Here is a 17,636-nt window from a genome sequence, read left to right as displayed (position 1 = left end):
ACACCAGACTGAGTGTGGGCCTGCTGTCTGTTGCTCGTGGTCATTCCCTAGCTCCAAGGAACATGTGTTGCCATTTTCACTGAGATCCCACTATCCAAAAGCTGTTGTCCTCTAATGTCTCTCTGGTCCAAGGTCAGTCGGGACAGAACCAGCAAAAGGTTTACAGAGTTGAGCCAAGAGAATGTCTTCCTTCTACAGGTAGCCCTGAACTGTTTCTCACCACCAATCCTGTCCTTCCATCCACTACTGCTAGGTAGCTAGCAAAATGCCTCTCCATACCCACTTCCTGTAAAACAGGAAGACTGAGAAACAGCCCATCTTCAAAAACAGGTGAGGCAGGCTAGGGAAGGCTAGGATACACAAGGGTCTATCCGAGCTGGAGCCACACTTTTCCACAGAAAGGCCACTGGCTGTCTAAGCAGATCTAGGTCTCTATTCAATTGGGAGGATTTGGTGTGTCAGAGGAGGGGATCAATGATGCTAGATCCCTGGGAATTGGAAAACGGGTCCAGCAGATAGGGTCAGTCATCTGGGAGCACACTTGTCTTATCTTTCTGTCTCAGCAGCCATCTCTACCCACTGGGCCCCTATGGCTGCTTCTCCCAAAAAAGAGATTTCTTATAACCTGAAAGTTCTCTAATTTTAGCTTCAGCCTCAGGACTTTATAAATTCTAATGCCAACCAACAGTGATTGCTAGAGTGCTTACGAGGAAGGGGAGGGATTGCTTCAAGACGGTGCTGTTGCACGCCTCTTATGAGAACTGTGGTTAACTCTGGTGACTCCTAAAAAGACAAGTCCCCTGCTAAACTATTAATAATCATCTTTAGTTCAAACTAAGTATCTCAATTGCCAACTTTTCTAGCCTTAAAAAATAAAGGCTTCCTTTTGAGTAGGTTTCAGCTTCCAATGTTCTGAATCAGCTCTCCTCAACCCTCTTACATGTGCTTAAGTGATCATATTGGCTCCACCTTCCACATGACATTACAGGGCTCCTGGTCCCTGGTCATGGGCCTGAAGTTTGACTTCTTTTTGAAACACTTGGGAATGACTTGCTTTCCCTGCCTGGCTTATCCACAGACCAACTGTGGGTCCCTGCTGAGTGTTCCCTTGGGCCTGTCTGCCTTACCTCGTAATTGCAAGAGAAATCTCAGTACCTGTCCAAACCCATGCCAGAGCTCAGTGCACAAAATAGTCTCCCCCTAGTAGTGCTCTTCACTTCTTTTTCTAATTTATACCCGATTTGTAAGAAAACTCCATACTTAGCATTAGAGACAGCTGGAAAGATGATTGTCCTGCTGCCTATCTCCTTCCCCCTTGAAAGGGATTTGCCAAATCCCAAGGTCACTGGTACATGCTGTGATGAAGAGCATTTTCTGGGAGCTCACAACAGCTGAAACTTACGGTGTGGCCTCTTTATGGGGGGGGGAAGGGGGTGGTGGCGCAGGTGCAGGGGCCCAGAATCACCTGGCATCCCAGACTCCTGAACACGGGGCCCTGGATGTGCTCAAGTCACTTACAAAAACCTGAATGGGTTTAACAGGGATGACAAAATGGGTTGTGGAAATTGTCATGTTTTCATGAGATTTTGCATGTCAGGGCCTCTTATAAAGTATATGAAACTATGGTGGGATTCTGTTGCTGTGTTCAGCCCTGTTAATCAAAAGAGTTGTACTGAGGCATATCAAAATGCCTCTTCCTAGAGTTTAGTCAGGCCTAGGAAGTGTCATTTTTAGATCCTGCAGTTTCAAAATATCATCTTCCTTTTTCAGTCAGCCCTTACTTTTCAGAGTTCCACCCTCCTCTCCTTTTCTTTCTCCCTGTACAGCATGGCTTCAGTGATATTAAGGTGGAAGACACAGCCAAGGGCCATATTGTTCTGCTCCAGGAAGCTGAGACACTCATCCAAATTGAAGAAGATTCAACCCATATCATTTGTGACAATGACGAGATGCTGAGGGTGCGACTACGGGATCTTGTCCTCAAATTCTTACAGAAGTTCTGAATGGGACATAAGAGCCATTTTCACTCCTGGGATCCTACAGTCCTTCATCATGGCTCCCAGCACCGGCCATCTGAGGAAAGGCCTTTCAGCGTGTCTGGAATCCTCTGGCTTCAGGAATGAAGAGGTGGCGCTGGAGGGAAATGAGCTGAAGCTGTGACCAGGATCTTCTAGTCCAGGCGAGAACTTTCCCTTTGAACTTGAGAATCATTTTCAACTCTGGTTTTTGAGTAGCTGAGGGGTGAGAGAAGCCCTTTCCAAGAGGCTCACAGTGGACAGGGAAGCAAAGGGTGACTGGCTTGTTGTCTCATGTGGCCCATGTTTGTTTTCCTTGATTCATTGGCTCTGCCTTTAGTGCTGCAAGTAATAAGATGATCCCCCAAAATAAGCCGTCTATCCTTTCACAGAATGGCCCATCTTTGTAAATAAAATGTATTTTTATAGAAGTATCTGCATTCTATTGAACCTACAATTTAAACAATGATTTAGTGTGGGGGGGGGGGGGAACGTAAACTTAGAAAACACCATCGCAAATTTTAGTTTGTGTACATTTGATCATATAACCCAGCGTTGTTTACAAAAAACATTTCTTAAGCTTAAATACCTTTTAATATAATTTACCTAGGCCTGTATGCATGAAAAACACCGACAGATCCATGATACCAGCCTTGACCTTCCAGGGAGGCTCTAGCAAGTACAGTCATACATTGCATAACACCGATGGGTGTATTGTAAGATCATACTACCTGGTGATACTGTAGACTTCTTTATATTAAGCATGATGTTCACTAAGTGACAGAACTGCCTTTCCTGTGGATCCTCAGGGTCTACTCAGGTGCCCACAGCCACACAGTGAGGTCCACATAGTGAGCCACATAGAAAGAATGAGGTCTTAGAGAAAAGTAACCTCTACTGCATTTGAAATAATGCTGGGTATCAATAGTTTAAAGCCAATTTTTACCAGATCACATCTAATCCCAGTGTAGACTGGAACCCACACTCCAGCTATCTGTGTCCCTTGTGGGCCAGGGGAGCACAAGCCTGTGGTGAGCCCAGTCACTGCTCTCAGAGTCTGACTGAAAGCCAGTCATCCCTCCAGTTCTAACAGCTGAGTTTCACAAAAGGAAAATAACGCAGGAACTATTTTAAAAAAACTCTAGAGAACTAAACTCACAAAACTCAGGTTTTGTGGAGAGTTGATCTTCAGTTCTCTGGAGTGATTTTATCACTGGGAATGAGTTGTTCTTTAGAGGAGTATTAGATTATGGTTTGGATATGAAGTGCCCCCAAAAGTTCCTGTATTAATGGCAGGAACCTCTAACACCTTGAACCAAAACAAATTTTTCCTTCTGTAAGTTGTTCTTATCAGGTATTCTGGTCACAGCAGTACAAAGCTGACTAACACAAGGAAGAAAAGAACCACCTTATTTTTTCCATTTCCAACTTGGCCAAGCTCAGGCACAAGAACGCTTATGCAGGTTTTTGTTTTCCAATGTATGGATCATTCCTTCGAGGTGTCTAGGATGTTTCAAAAGAAACTATGGGATACTACCAGCATGGGACAGAGTCAGCCTTAAGAGACTGAAGGGCCATGCTATGAAAATTTAGTTTTGGCCAGACATGGTGGCACACATCTGTAATCCCAGTAATTCAGGAGGCTAAGGCAAGAGGATGGCAAGGTCAAGGCCAGCCTCAGCAATTCAGTAAGACCCTGTCACAATATAAAAGATGTGGCTGGAGATATAGCTCAGAGGTAGAGCACCCCTGGGTTCAATCCCTAATACCACCAAAAAAAAAAAATTTGTTTCCAGGAAGGAAACTGTAAATATGTATCACATGCAGGCATCCTTTGTAATGAAACTCTTGAGAAGATCAGAGTTGAATTTTTAAAACGTCTTTAAAAATGCAAAAGTATCATAAAGCTCAAAAGAAACCAAAACAATTGTTTTATATAAATGTCCAGAAGTGCCCTAGGATTTGTCAAAGTCTAACTTTTGTTAAAAGGTTTGACTAGAGAGCCCAAGGCATTGATCCTTTGAGGCATAGTTACTGAGACCAACAGATGTTAAGTACCAATAAGTCAACAAATGCTTGATGGGCTGAAGTAATTTATAAATCATGGAGGTTTTCATCAAGTCATCACCACCTACTTAGTGGCAGAAGACAGAGGCAGCGCATTCTTCAGAGCAGACAGAAATCTAGAGCTGGCCTTCCCAGTCCCTGAGAGGGAACATCTAAAGTCAAATGTTTGGGAATCAAACTATGTTGGTTAATAAAAGACCCCAAAAGAAAGGAGAAGCTGCCTTTGAGTATTGGAAATGCAACCCTGACTACTGATTGGTACCCACCTGGTCAAGAGTCTGACATCTAGGAAAAACTTGGGGCGAGGCCTCAGCTCAGTCATAGAGCACTTGCCTAGCATGTGCAAGGCCCCTGAGTTCAATCCCCAGCACCTACCACCACCACCACCCCCCAAAAAAGCCAGTGTAATAGTGATTAAGTGTTAATTCATAATAAAGAGTGGAGTGAACTAATTTTGGTATTTATGTCTATTTTTACAAAGTAGTAACAGGGGTGAGAGAACACTTCACGTTCCTTCACAAGTGGAACAGGAGAATGACACCACCAGCTCACCTGGATTAGGGCCTTTCCACTCTGAACTATTCAAATGTTTTCTTGTCTTTTGGACTCATAAAAGCTCACTGCCCATGATGCTACAGGGGAGCACCTGGAATCTCTCTTGCTTCTAAGCACGACTGGATTCATGAATCTTTGCTGGAATAAACTACTAAATTTATTTTGTCTAAAATTTTTCTTTTAACATGTCTTTCCACAAAGTGGTATAGCGGCTATTTATTTTTGCATTAAAAATTACGCCAAAACTTAGTGGCTTAAAACAAGCATCTCTTGGGGCTGGGGCTGTAGCTCAGTGGTAGAGCACTTGCCTAGCATGTGTGAGGCACTGGGTTCAATCCTCAGCACCACATAAAAATAAATAAAGGTACTGTGTTCATCTACACTTAAAAAAAAAAAGCATTTCTTCGCTTACCATTTCTGTGGGTCAGGAATCTGGTGTGGCTCAGCTGAGATCTTCTGACTCAGAGGCATCCCTGTTAATGGTCAGTCAGGTGTTGGATGGAAAACAGTTTAAGTAGCTTCTGCCTTCCATATCTTGTGTCAGGATTGAGGAGCTGGCCAGGAGGAGGAGATGGGGCCTCCTTGTCTCCTGATCCTAGAGCTTATACCTTTTGGCCTCGTGAGGTAACCTATAAAGGCAGGAGTTTGGAGTTTTCTGCAGAAACCACCAAAGCTATATGATGGTGTCATAAGATGAGCCAAGCAAACTGGTAGGAGGGACAGGGAGATGCTGTTTGCCTCTTTCCTCTACAGCCAGGAGAAGTGAACACTGACTTCATTGTTTCACAGTACCTGTTTCCAGATTCTCTCCAGTGGAACTATACACAAGTAACATTCCTCTACTTTGAGCCTACAATACTGCAGGAAGTCACAACTAAGTCCTGAAGATAGGCAGTATACAGCTGAGCCAAAGAGATCTATTCTTGCTGTGGGCTAGAGCCAGCATTGATCATGAACTTTTTTTCCAAAAGGTTAACTGCTAGTCTCCACTACTCCCAGGCAGCCCATTACAGGTTTTAATCACATCATAAAATATTATTTATAAGTGTGTGTGTATATTTTGAGTCACAGGAAATCTTTGAAAAATGTTTTACCCACATCTTGTCATTAAGCACAGAGACTATTGCTTGTTTCTTACATTGGTATTGGAGGTCCCTGAAAAAAATGGAGACATAATGATTCTTATGTTAGCAGGGTTTTACCCTGTACTCTCCTGTACAGTAAACCACAGAAATAATTCCTAACCATTTATATCTTCCAGATGTACAACTGTAAAATCGTTCACAAAAGTGATTCCGAGTTAATAAACATATCACCTAAAATAAGTTGGCTAGCATATTTTATTCAATATTATTTAGTCTGGTAGCTAATTACAGTGCTCACTTTTATTTTATACAGCATTTTTGCCAGTCAATAAGCACCTTCCAATTGGTGAGCATTTATTAAGCACCTACTACTACATTTTGTGCATTATGCTCTCTCCAATAATTTTAGCTCACTGTAATAACAAGACAAAATGAGAGTTTTCCCTGAACAACTCACAAGTACAGAGGAACAAATTTCCAGGACCATAAGTGCTTTGGGGACAGTCTGTATTTTCTGTTTGTCTCAACATGAGGCTTGGGAAAGAAGGGAAGAAAATCTTAGAAATGTGTAAGAATTACACTCCTAATATGCCTTTCCTGGTGGTCAGGTTTTTTGTTGTTGTTTTCCTTTAACTATAATTTGTAAACTTGAGAACCCAAACATACATGGAAAAATTCCTGTCATTGAAATCACTGTCATTCAAACTATGCTCTAAAATATTAATCTAACCCAGTGCCTCACATTGCTAGGCAAGTGCTCAGTGGAGGGTTTACTGATGAGACAGATGGTAACTGCATCCTGCAAGCTAAATCCAGCCCCCTTAAACTACAGAAATAAAAATGATGTTGCATAGCAAATCTGATGTGGCCCACAAAGTCTAAAATATTTACTATCAATTCTTTTTCAATGTGTACAAAAGTAAATAACAGAATGCACATGTAATAAATAGCCCCCATCAGACCTGACCCTCCCACATATAAAATTATAAATCCAGATGCTGCAAGCAGGCAGATTAGATCAAACAGTAACAATACCAGATAGAATGAATAATAATCACACACATACACATAGAACTAGACTCATTAGCAAGTAAAGGAAAATCCCAGCCCAACTGAAGGATTCTTAAAGAGGAAGAAATGGCAGGTGAGTTCACATCTTCAGGGTAGACTAAAGAGCACTGCAGGATAACTAAACTTGTTCAGAAAACCTGGTTGTAGCAGCCTGAATAACAGGATGCAGTTCAGGACAGCCTTGGCTGCTATAATGAGGGGAAGATCCCAGGTCAGAGACTCAGAGCAGAACCTCTGAACTCTGTATTCTGCAGCAATCTCTGGCTGCTCCCTGCAACAAGCCTGCTAAGTATAGGTTGAAAACAAGAACCAACTATATACCACCTGCAAGAAATGCACATTAAACAGAAAGAGGAAGAGCCAAGTGAAAAGAAAGTGAAAGCAGCTGGCACAGCCTCAAGATACAGAACACTGCCCGAGATGATGACAGGGACAGCATTCCTGACTAGTTTCAGTAACTCCAAAATAAGGGAAGTGAAAATCAACAGTACTGGTAAGGGGTAAATTCTTACACCAATGTAGTAATTACTAAAATAACCTGACAAAAATAATTGGTAAATTAATGGATGACCTAAACAAAACTGTCCAAAACCTTAACCTAATTGATATTTCTTAGATACTATGCTCTATAGCTGCATAACTTCACCCCCTTTTTTTTGCAAGTGTATATGGTATATTTACTATGAAAGTCATATCCTAGGTGATAGGCCAAGTCTCTCTACATTTAAAAGGTTTGAAATCATATAGAAAATGTTCTCTCAATTAGAACTTCATAAAATATTTCAGAACATGGCAAATCAAACATAATTCTAAAATAATTCATAAATCAAAGAAGACATCCAAAATCAATTAGAAAATGTTTTGAACTGAGTGATGATAAAAATAACAGCTCAAAATTTATATCACACTGTTAACATAGTACTTAAAAGGAAATTTATTGTTCATAGAAAAGACATAAAACTGACCTAAATTTTCACTTTAAGAAACTATACAACAAACTGAACCCAAAGAAAGTTGAATGAAACATAATGAAAATAGAAACAAAAATCAACAGAAGGGGCTGGGGTTGTAGCTCAGTGGTAGAGCGCTCGTCTAGCATGGGCGAGGCCCTGGGTTCGATCTGCAGCACCACATAAAAATAAATTAATTGGGGCTGGGGATGTGGCTCAAGCAGTAGTGCGCTCGCTTGGCATGCGCGGGGTGCTGGGTTCGATCCTCTGCACCACATAAAAATAAAAATAAGGATGTTGTGTCCACCGAAAACTAAAAAAATAATAATATTAAAAAAATAATTTTAAAAAAATTCTCTCTTTTAAAAAAAAAAGTAACTGATATTTAAAGCAATCTTGGAGAAGAGGAGCAAAGTTGGAGGACTCATACTGTATTTCAAGGCTAACTAGAAAGTTACTAATGCAGACGGAACGGTATTGGCACAAGGAGTCAGCGGAACAGGAGAGCTCAGAAATGTTCAGTGATGACTTTGTCTCAGCACAGTCCCCAAATCAATCCCATGGAGAAAGTAAAGTCTTTTTAACAAATGGTGCTGGAATGATTAGTTACCCATATTTTATGTATATATATATATATATTTGTAAATGGACACAACACCCTCATTTTACATGTGGTGCTAAGGATCTAACCCAACACTTCTAGGCAAGTGCTCTGCCACTGAGTCACAACCCCAGCCCAAGATATCTGTATTAAAAAAAAAAAAAAAAAGAATTAGAACCTTGATCGCTACCACTTATCAAAGTATAAAAGCTAACACCAAAAACTTCTAGTAGAAAAATATATAATAACACCATATTCATAATTTAGGGTAGGCACAGGTTTCTTAAGGCCCAGAAAGCAGTAATAAAGTTAAAATTATCTCATCAAAAATCCCTCATTTTATCTCTTTTGATGAGATAAAAATTATCTCATCAAAAATTTCCCACAAGCTGGGAAAAATACTTTGTTACACAAGATGAACCTGGGAATGGACTAATTGTCCAGGGTAAAGAACACCTGAGGGCTGGGGCTGTGACTAGGTAGAGCCCTAGCATGCGTGAGGCACTGGGTTCGATCCTCAGCACCACATAAAGTAAATAAAGACATTGTGTTATAGTTATACCTATAACTAAAAAATAAATATTTTTTTAAAACCCACCAAGAACTCAAGGACAATATATCCATAGGAAGGAAGGTTATTCAGTGATTTAAAAAAAAGAAATGAGTATCAAATCATGCAACGGAATTAAGGAAACTTGGATGTATAGTATTAGGTGGAAGAAGCCAACATAAAAAGGCTGTGTGCAGGAGGAGTCCAACAACGACATTCTGGGAAAGGCAAACTTGGACTGGAGGGTAGGGAGAGTCAACGGGTGGCTCATAAAAAACGAGGGCCTTTCAGGCAGTGAGACATTCCATATGGAATGGTAATTGTAGAAACATGTTGTAATACATTTGTCAAAAAATAAACACACAACATGAACAGTGGACTCTGATGCCAACTATATGACAAATGTGTCACTAAACAATCTTTTCACGGAAAAAAAAATATACAAATACTTCATAAAGGAAATATACATAAATGATATAAGCCTATGATAAATGCTTAGCATCACTGGTCATCAAGGAAATGCAAATTGAAACTTTACGATACAATCATCATTCACTTTCCAGATCTGCTAAAATCAATCAAGAGGACCAAGAGATACCATCTCACGGCAGTGAGGACGCGGAGCTGGAACACTTCATTGCTGGTAGTACAAAATCAAACATTCACTTTGCAAAAAGGTCTAGCAGTTTCTTATGAAACCAAACACATTTGAGTCTACCATATTGCCCAATGTTCCACTCAGGTATTTATCCAAGAGAAAGGAAAGGCCTTGTACATGAGTGTTCACACCAACTTTATTCATAAAGACCAAAACTGGAAAGAGCCCCAGTATCTGTCAATAAAATGGAAAGATTTTATTATATCCCTACAAGGGAATACTGCACTGCAATAAAAAGTACCAGATGAACTAACACCTGCAACACTGGATGGATCATGAAAACACTGCTAAGTTCCTGGAAGCTTCACACAAATAAAAATTGTATGATACCATTTACATGAATTCCAGGATAAGGAAAACTATCCAAGATGGAAACAAATAAGAGCATTACTTGTCTTCAGGTGGTGGGGGTAGGGACTGACTGGGAAGGAGCATGAGGGAAATTTCTGGATTGAGCAACGTTCTATATCTTTAGAGGGGTTTGGGTTATAGAGTGTATAAGTTCATCAAAACTCAAGAGAATGCACACTTAGGATTTGTGCATTTTAGTGTGCAATTTTTTCATTAAAAACAGAAACGGCAGCTCAGAAGGTTGAGGCAGGAGGATCACAAGTTCAAGGCCAGTTTCAGCAACTTAGCAAGGCCCTAAGCAACTCGGCAAGACCCTGTCTCTAAATTAAAAATGGACGGGGGATGTGGCTCAGTGGCTAAGCGCCCCTGGGTTCAATCCCAATACAAAAACAAATCCCCAAAAAACCATATTAACTTCCAATTGATGTATGTGCTTATGTATTTAGAAGCAAGTATACTGATATCACTAGCTTATTTGGCAATGTACCAGAAATAGGACAGATGAAAGGATGAGCCAGGATAGATAAGTGGCTGGGGATGGAGAGGTGGACTGCCATAAGTCAAGTGGAGTCAGACGACAGGTGGGTACACGGTTTATGTTTTTATAATAAGATATTGGAGCCAATAGTTTTAATATTTTTTAGCTGTAGATGGACAGAATGCCATTTATTTATTGATTTGTTTTTATGTGGTGCTAAGGATGGATCCGAGTGTTTCTCACATGCTAGGCAAGCACTTTTCCAGAGCTACAACCCCAGACCTGGAATTAATACCTGAGATAAAATTTAAATAATTTTGTGCTGATGGCCCTTCAATTTATTGACCAGGATTTGTAATTTCATAAACATAAAGCCAAATATAGAAAGATATAACAATTTGCCTAATTAAAACAGATCAGAAAACAGATGAAATTAAATAGCAAATCAAACCTGGCCCTGGCAGGGCTTCCCATCCTACTTTCATGCTCTCCAGGCCTTCAAATCTAGACACACTATCTTACTCCCTTCATCAAGGAGATCAGAGGGCTAGCTCAGTGTTAGAGCATTTGCCTAGCATGCTTGCTTCTCAGCACCAGGAAAACAAAAACAATTTTTTTTTTTTTTTTATAATAAGTGGGTCTGAGGCTTCCTTTACCTGGCGCCTGGCCCTGGCAAGTACTCAGGCACTGTTCAACTTGCTGCCAGGTGTGACTTTGGTAGGACCCTCTTCAGTTCCTTAAAGAATTAATTCATCAGAAAACCACCTATTAGGGGCTGTATTCCCAGGAAGCTTCCTCACGATGCCAGGGTAGTGGTAACCTATCACCATTCAGGAGGCAGTAGCCATAGCCAGCCAGCCTGTGGCTCTGACAGGAGACACAGGGACAACAGACACTTTTGAGGAGGCATCCTGAGGGCTGTGCTGCGGACAAACCATGAACGAAGCCCTGGCACTCAAAACAGACGGGATGCAGAGGAGCCACCAAGAAGTTTGCAGGATTTTACCGAAAAGAGTTTTCACTGTGTGCCACATAGCGGGCTCTTTACTTCTTTATACCATATGATAAGCAGAATTTTTGCCATCTTATTGGTAAAGCCCTGAAATAGATGAATTGCTCTCCACTAATGTCACAGGCAACACAGGATTTGAGCACATGTACACTACTCCTGAGCCCATACCCCCAATCACAGCATTATCCTTCTTAATAGCATTTTTGTAAACATAAGCCTTCAACTTGAGTGACAGGCACATCACCAGTTGGCAGAAGCCCCTTGGGGTACCTGGGTAGACTGGAGCCAGAAGTGAGCACATTTTCTCCATGTGCAGTGAGACACACTGCCTGGGGCCTCATGTGCTTCCTCAAGTCCTCTGGGGCTGGGCAGGTGGTAACAAGGAGATCCTTGGGTGGCAGCCGCCCCAGGTCCATTCTCTAGACTGACCCCACACCTGCTGCAAATGAGTCTGATCAACCTCAGCCCTGCTTCAACAAGCTTTGATTTTGACCATTCTTAGATGGCGTCGCAACCCAAGCTCCCATCTCTTCCGTTCTCCTCCATGACTCAGGGTATGCTTCTGACCCACAGTCATATGGAAGTTCTAGGGTTGTAGACTCCAAAGGACTAGGCTGTGATACTGAAGCAGCAGCAACTAGAGGTCTAGGTAGAGGTGACTCCTGTCAGTCACATGATCCACAGAGCAAGCCCTCTCCCCTCTGCTGGGCCATGGACACTTAGCTTCCCCAGCACAGTATACCAAACTGACGCTCTTTAAAATTCCTGTAGGAAAATGAAGTCTGAATGTACACCACAGCCCCTGAAATAAGTGAAATAAGTGTCTGGTCAAAACGACTCGTCCCAGAAATGGATGCTGGAAAGGTTGCCTGGACCCATTCATACACGTTTGGCATCCCCTCAGCCAGGCTCCAAGCAGCTCCAAGACCTGTCACACAGCCCACAGCCTGACTTGGGACTGCTGCCGGCTGACCATGCACTGGTGACCACCTGGAATCAGGCCAGCACCTTGGTTCACTCTTCTGTCCCTGCTGAGGAAAATCACAAAAAGACTTCCAAGCTGCTTGAGTTAAAGTCTCCATTTATTTTTGTTTTTGTTTTTTGTTTTGTTTTTTTACAAAAAACGTAAGACCATTGTGCTCATGGTTGGAAAAGGGGTGGATGGATGCACACGGCATGATACCAAAGAGCCCCCTTCAAAGCAGCATCTGGAACGAGGTGCTCCCTGGGCACACCCAGGCAGCTCCTGGACAGATGGCTCCCAGCCATCCAGCTCCTCTTCCTGGACAGGACCCGTTGAGTCCTGTATGAGGCGCAGCCCCCACCAAACAGAAGCACTGCTGGGGACAAATGCGCAAGGCCTGTGAGCACCTAGGAGGCTATCACCAAGCTGGGCAGTCCTTGCCCTCAACGTGAAGAGCAAGCTGGCTAGCTGGAAGCAAAGCTGTCTCATCGAGAGCTGAGGCCAAGGAACAAGTCCTCCAGAACACAGCCAAGGAGGGCTGCTTCCCTGTGGCAGAGTCCCCACTATCCGGTGTCCCACAGTAAGCAGCATCAAAGGTAGGGCCCAGGGACTCTCCCAATCCCATCTTGCAGACAGCAGGCATTCCCAGGAGCACCTTCCTAAGAAATATGCATGTCCAACTGCTTTGCCCGTCACTGCTGAGGACAGTGCAGGCACAGGTCAGTGTCGACCAGGGGTCCTTCAAGTCAGTGTCCTGTCAGTCCCAACAGTGCTATCCCTGTTTGACCCTCCAACATCACAGCCTCCCTACAGCACATTTTGATGGTATCCATGAATGAACCACATGGAGGGACCCATGGATCTGCCCCCACTGAAGGGGGTGGGGTCCTGCCACACAGACAGCTCTTCCCCATGTCTCCCACTGCATCCTCACATTAAAAGAAACGAAATAGCAGCCACATATATAGCTCAAAACACCACACTCTTTGGCTCCCCTGACAGAAGAAGGTTACTACTAAAATTAATTGTCCAGAAGTCAAGGAAAGGGCAGTTAGAAAGTAGGGTAAAGGGGTCTGGACCCCTTTGCTGGTTGCTGAGAAGCATAACCAAATTCCCCAGGTAGCTGCCTTGGCAGGAGCCACAAGATACCAGTGGGAAGGTGTGGCGATGCCAGCCTGGGAGACCTAGGGCCTGCTGGCCGATGAGGAGAGCTCCCTTGGGCCAAGCCAGCTCTGGAGCTGAGTGGAATCTACAGGAAAGAGACTGGCTTTAAAACAGTGGAGAACCCATTTGGTCCACACAGGCCAGAGGAGAATGTACCCCAAGAAATAGAAGCACAGGATGTCAAGGTCTAGGGAAGACGGAACTGGCTTAAGGCATGTGATGACCAGGACAGACCTGAGCTTTTGTTTGACTGCTGGGAACCTGTGCTCAACTCCACTTCCAGAAGTGGGGCTCAGAAAAAAACAGTGGTTATGGGCTAAATCCCCAACAAACGACACCAACACCCTCCTGAGTTCCCCCACTGCCACTGTGACCAAAATTAGCTTATTTCACTTTCAGCCCAGGGAACAGAAATTAAACTGGTAGTGGAAACGTAACAAAGTGTGAACGCCTGTTAAAGTCCAAGGCTGGATTTGAACTGCCCTAGCACATCACAGCCTCCCACTGTCCTAGCACACACCAAACCTCAGGGGGTCCTACAGACAACCTAGCATTAGGGGTCCAAAAACCACAGGTGACAGGTGGAGGTCCAGACAGAGGTGGGGGAAGGTGAATTTCACCAAGGTATTTATCCCAAGGCCAAGTGCCTTGCTGCAAGTCTTCTTCCCGGCCAGCCGGGTGGGATCCTCAAAGGTCACGTGCTTGTTGTATGCCAGAGCTAACAGGCCCACAGACCACAACCACATCTTCAGGTGCAGCCTGCAGCTTTCCTGCATCTCATCCAAGAGAACATCTGAAGGAAGCCCCACTCCAGAGGCACATGCTGTTCCCAGGAGGGCCAGCCAACCAGAGCCATTTGGCAGTGCGGGCCTTACTCCTGCCTCATTCTCTACTGCTTTATTCCTCTCTCTCAAATAAGGGAGAGAATGAGAGAGCAGGGGTAAGTCCTGGGACAAGCTCTGGCCTAATGACAAATCCTCAACCACTAGACCCAGCAGGTCGCTCCCCACTTAGCTGTTCTCTCCATGGTGCAGATCATCCCCAAGCTCCCTGGAGGAGGAACAGGAGGAGAAGCTGATTACAGATCAACAGCTGGCAAAAGAAAGGGTCAGGAACAGACCACAGATCCAGTCTTGTCCAAGGCCTGGTAAGAAGGCCAAGTCCATCCCTTTCTTTTTTCTGCACTCAGATGTCCTTGGGGCATGGGAGAGGTAAAGGATAAGCCAGGTAACAAGGCCAGAATCCATTTCCTCCAAACTGCAGAACACAAGGAGTCTGGTAGGACCCTCCCACAGAGAGAGGGGCAAAAATTTCAGACTCCTCCCACCAAATATATATATATATATATATATATATGTATATGTATGTGTGTGCATACATATGTACATACACATATACGTGTATATATGCACACATATATAAATAAGCCTTGAATGGCAGATCTGAAACTTTCTCTTTTTAAATAATAATAATAGTTGTTATTGAATTTAAAAACCACAAACCAGCTGTCCTGGGCTTTTGAACTAGTGAGTGACTCTCCAGAGTCCCCATGGTCCTCAGTGTGCGCTATCAGTCAGTGCCCTGTGTGGAAACCCCAGGTCTGATGACCAGGATTCCAGGCCCAGTGTGGCCGACTTCAAGAAAAAGGCAGCTATTTCCTTTCCACTCTTCCTGCTGCCTCTCCCAGCAGAGGGTCTGGGCCACCCACCCAGTGGATGTCCCCAAGGTCCTTAACACCTTGGGAACCTTGGGAGCCATCTCCCTCACTCTGCCCTTCCTCTCCCCAAAACCTGCAATGCCCCTAGATGAACTTGAAGCACTTGGTCTTGTCATGGGGCAGGCGGGTCTTGAACAGCACAGAGTCCACCCTGAACTGAGTATATAGGAGGGGCATGTAACCATACACCTTGACAAAGAAGTTGATACACTTGTGGCGCTCATGAAAGTGGGAATCATCATGTGACAGGGCCTGAGGGCATCCTGGGCATCGGAAAGTCCATCGTGATGTCACCTGGGAGCAGGGAAGAAAGAACACAGCGTAAGAATCATAATGCTCAGGTTGATAGGAACCTGGCAGCTTTGCCAACACAACGCCATTTCCAGTGACATGCAGAACCAATGGCCCCACTCACACAGAAAAAGTCGGAAGCCAGGACATGAGCTCAGGGCTCTTTCCCACCATGTGCATATTTAAAACATTAGTAAGGCATACTTTCCAAATGACCTGAGCTTAACAGATATCAAAGACATTACAACATTTAGTGTTATTTGCCTCGGTAATTCTACTTCCAGTATTTATCTTGGTTGCATAGCAAGATGTTAGTAAAATGTTGTTCATTTCATGTTTTTAATAGCAAAATACTGGAAAAGTACCCAACAAATGGGAAGTAGTTAAATGATTATAAAATACTATATGTCCATTTATGGAACTGGAAAACATCATGCTCATGAAATAAGACAGACTCAGAAAAATCAAAGATCAAATGTTTTCTCCTTACATGTGGAAGCTAGAAAAAAAAAAAAAAGGAAAAGAAAGGTGGGAGATCACATATCATAAATACACAGGGAGGATCAGAGGAGCAGAAGATGGTGAAGGGAAAGTCACCTCAAGAATGTCACACACAGAGCTGAGGCTAGAATTTATGCTACTTGTGTGTCCTGCAAAGCCTCAATATGCTAATATAGTTTAGACAGGTTTCTAATAGGCAGTGACCCCAGGCACAGGAAGAAACAAATGTAAATTTTCATGGCACACAATCCCAATTCTACTGTCCTTCCTATTCCGCCCCCCCCCCCCCAAACACACACACACTTCATTTCCATTTGTCTAATCCATTGGACTTCTACTCTTCCCCTCCCCACCCTCCCTTGTTGTGGGTTAGCATCCACATATCAGAGAATATCTGGCCAACATTCCACTCTGCCCTCACTGAACCTGAACTGTTCCTCCTCATCCCAGACACCAGAATCCAACCTTGGAGGAAGTCCTCTAACCTGAAAATCACTCCATTCAACAACAAGATTTTATAACTGCTGGGGGGCTGGGGTTGTGGCTCAGCAGTAGGGCTCTTGCCTAGCACATGCAAGGCCCTGGGTTCAAGGTATTGTGTCCAACTATAACTAAAAAATAAATATTAAAATCTTTTTTTTTAAGTTTTTAACTGCTGTTTTTACTGATGCAGTAGTTTCTACCTGTCTTAAATCATGTAACCCATCAGTAAAAACACTGACACTGTATCCCCAATATATTTTTGGATACATACACATATATATGTCATATATGCACACACATATATGTATAGGAAATTAATATAAACCCAAGTTTGAACATTTATATTCAGTCCTGTGGAAATGTTCTTGCTGTACTCAGTAATGGTAAGGAAAATCCTTAGTAGATGCTGAAAACTAGGACCACCGAGAACAGAGAAGGGGCTGAAGCTCCCCTGGCCTCCCCTCTAGTCCTTCACACTGAAGCTTCCCCTTATTCTCAGTGGTTTCTAAGATTTTAATCCTTTATTCCTAAGGAAGCATATCTCCATACTAGATCTTTCCCCTCCTTGCAAAAATAATAGATTATTCCAAGTAATATATTAATTCCTTTTTTTTAAGTCAATATTGTTAAGACACTGAACATTATTGAAAGAACACTGCTAAATCAGTCAAACCTAACTCAAACAAGGAAGCAGCTGATCATCCTATTTCAAACAAGGAAAAGAACATTACGACAGTGAAAATATGATGAAAAGAGAAGGGGAAATCACTAAATTGCCAATCTCATCAATTTAGTGAGGTGCTAAGCAACTCAGTGAGATCCTGTCTCTAAATAAAATACAAAAAAGGGGGGGGGGGGGGGCTCAGTGATTAAGTGCCCCTGAGTTCAATCCCCACCCCCCACCCAGAGAAAAGTAGTATCAATCTAGAATTGTTCTTATATTTCAGTATGATTGACAAAATTCACCAAGATTATTATTTTTTTTTTTTTTGAAGTTTTCACTTGGTAAGAGTTGCATCCAGCTAGGTGCAATGGCACACACCTGTAATCCCGGCTACTCAGGAGGCTGAGGCAAGATGATCACAAGCTCAAGGCCCGCCTGGGCAACTTAGTAAAACCCTGT

General features: G+C 43.1%; 2 protein-coding genes and 1 long non-coding RNA gene across 6 annotated transcripts in view; 2 read left to right on the top strand and 1 right to left on the bottom strand.

Moving 5' to 3' along the window:
• Ints9 (integrator complex subunit 9) overlaps positions 1 to 2,446 on the top strand; it is an 87,816-nt gene extending 85,370 nt beyond the window's left edge. For both annotated transcript variants that reach the window (XM_027926853.3, XM_027926855.3), the window contains one exon: positions 1,827 to 2,446. In XM_027926853.3, the coding sequence (XP_027782654.1) occupies positions 1,827 to 2,003 (177 nt within the window). In that variant the 3' untranslated portion in view covers positions 2,004 to 2,446. The remainder of the gene's footprint in view (positions 1 to 1,826) is intronic.
• A 7,011-nt stretch (positions 2,447 to 9,457) lies between these two features.
• On the top strand, positions 9,458 to 12,456 carry LOC114085702 (uncharacterized). The gene is made up of 2 exons (XR_003581538.2): positions 9,458 to 9,537; positions 12,165 to 12,456. It is a non-coding gene; the product is annotated as an uncharacterized lncRNA (long non-coding RNA).
• A 1-nt stretch (position 12,457) lies between these two features.
• Extl3 (exostosin like glycosyltransferase 3) overlaps positions 12,458 to 17,636 on the bottom strand; it is a 104,957-nt gene continuing 99,778 nt past the window's right edge. For all 3 annotated transcript variants that reach the window (XM_071610612.1, XM_027926916.2, XM_071610611.1), the window contains exon 7: positions 12,458 to 15,532. In XM_071610612.1, the coding sequence (XP_071466713.1) occupies positions 15,323 to 15,532 (210 nt within the window). In that variant the 3' untranslated portion in view covers positions 12,458 to 15,322. The remainder of the gene's footprint in view (positions 15,533 to 17,636) is intronic.

Source organism: Marmota flaviventris, chromosome 3 (genome assembly GCF_047511675.1).
Source record: "Marmota flaviventris isolate mMarFla1 chromosome 3, mMarFla1.hap1, whole genome shotgun sequence".
In the NCBI taxonomy this organism is placed as follows: Eukaryota; Metazoa; Chordata; class Mammalia; order Rodentia; family Sciuridae; genus Marmota; species Marmota flaviventris.
This window is presented reverse-complemented; position numbering and strand designations above follow the sequence as displayed.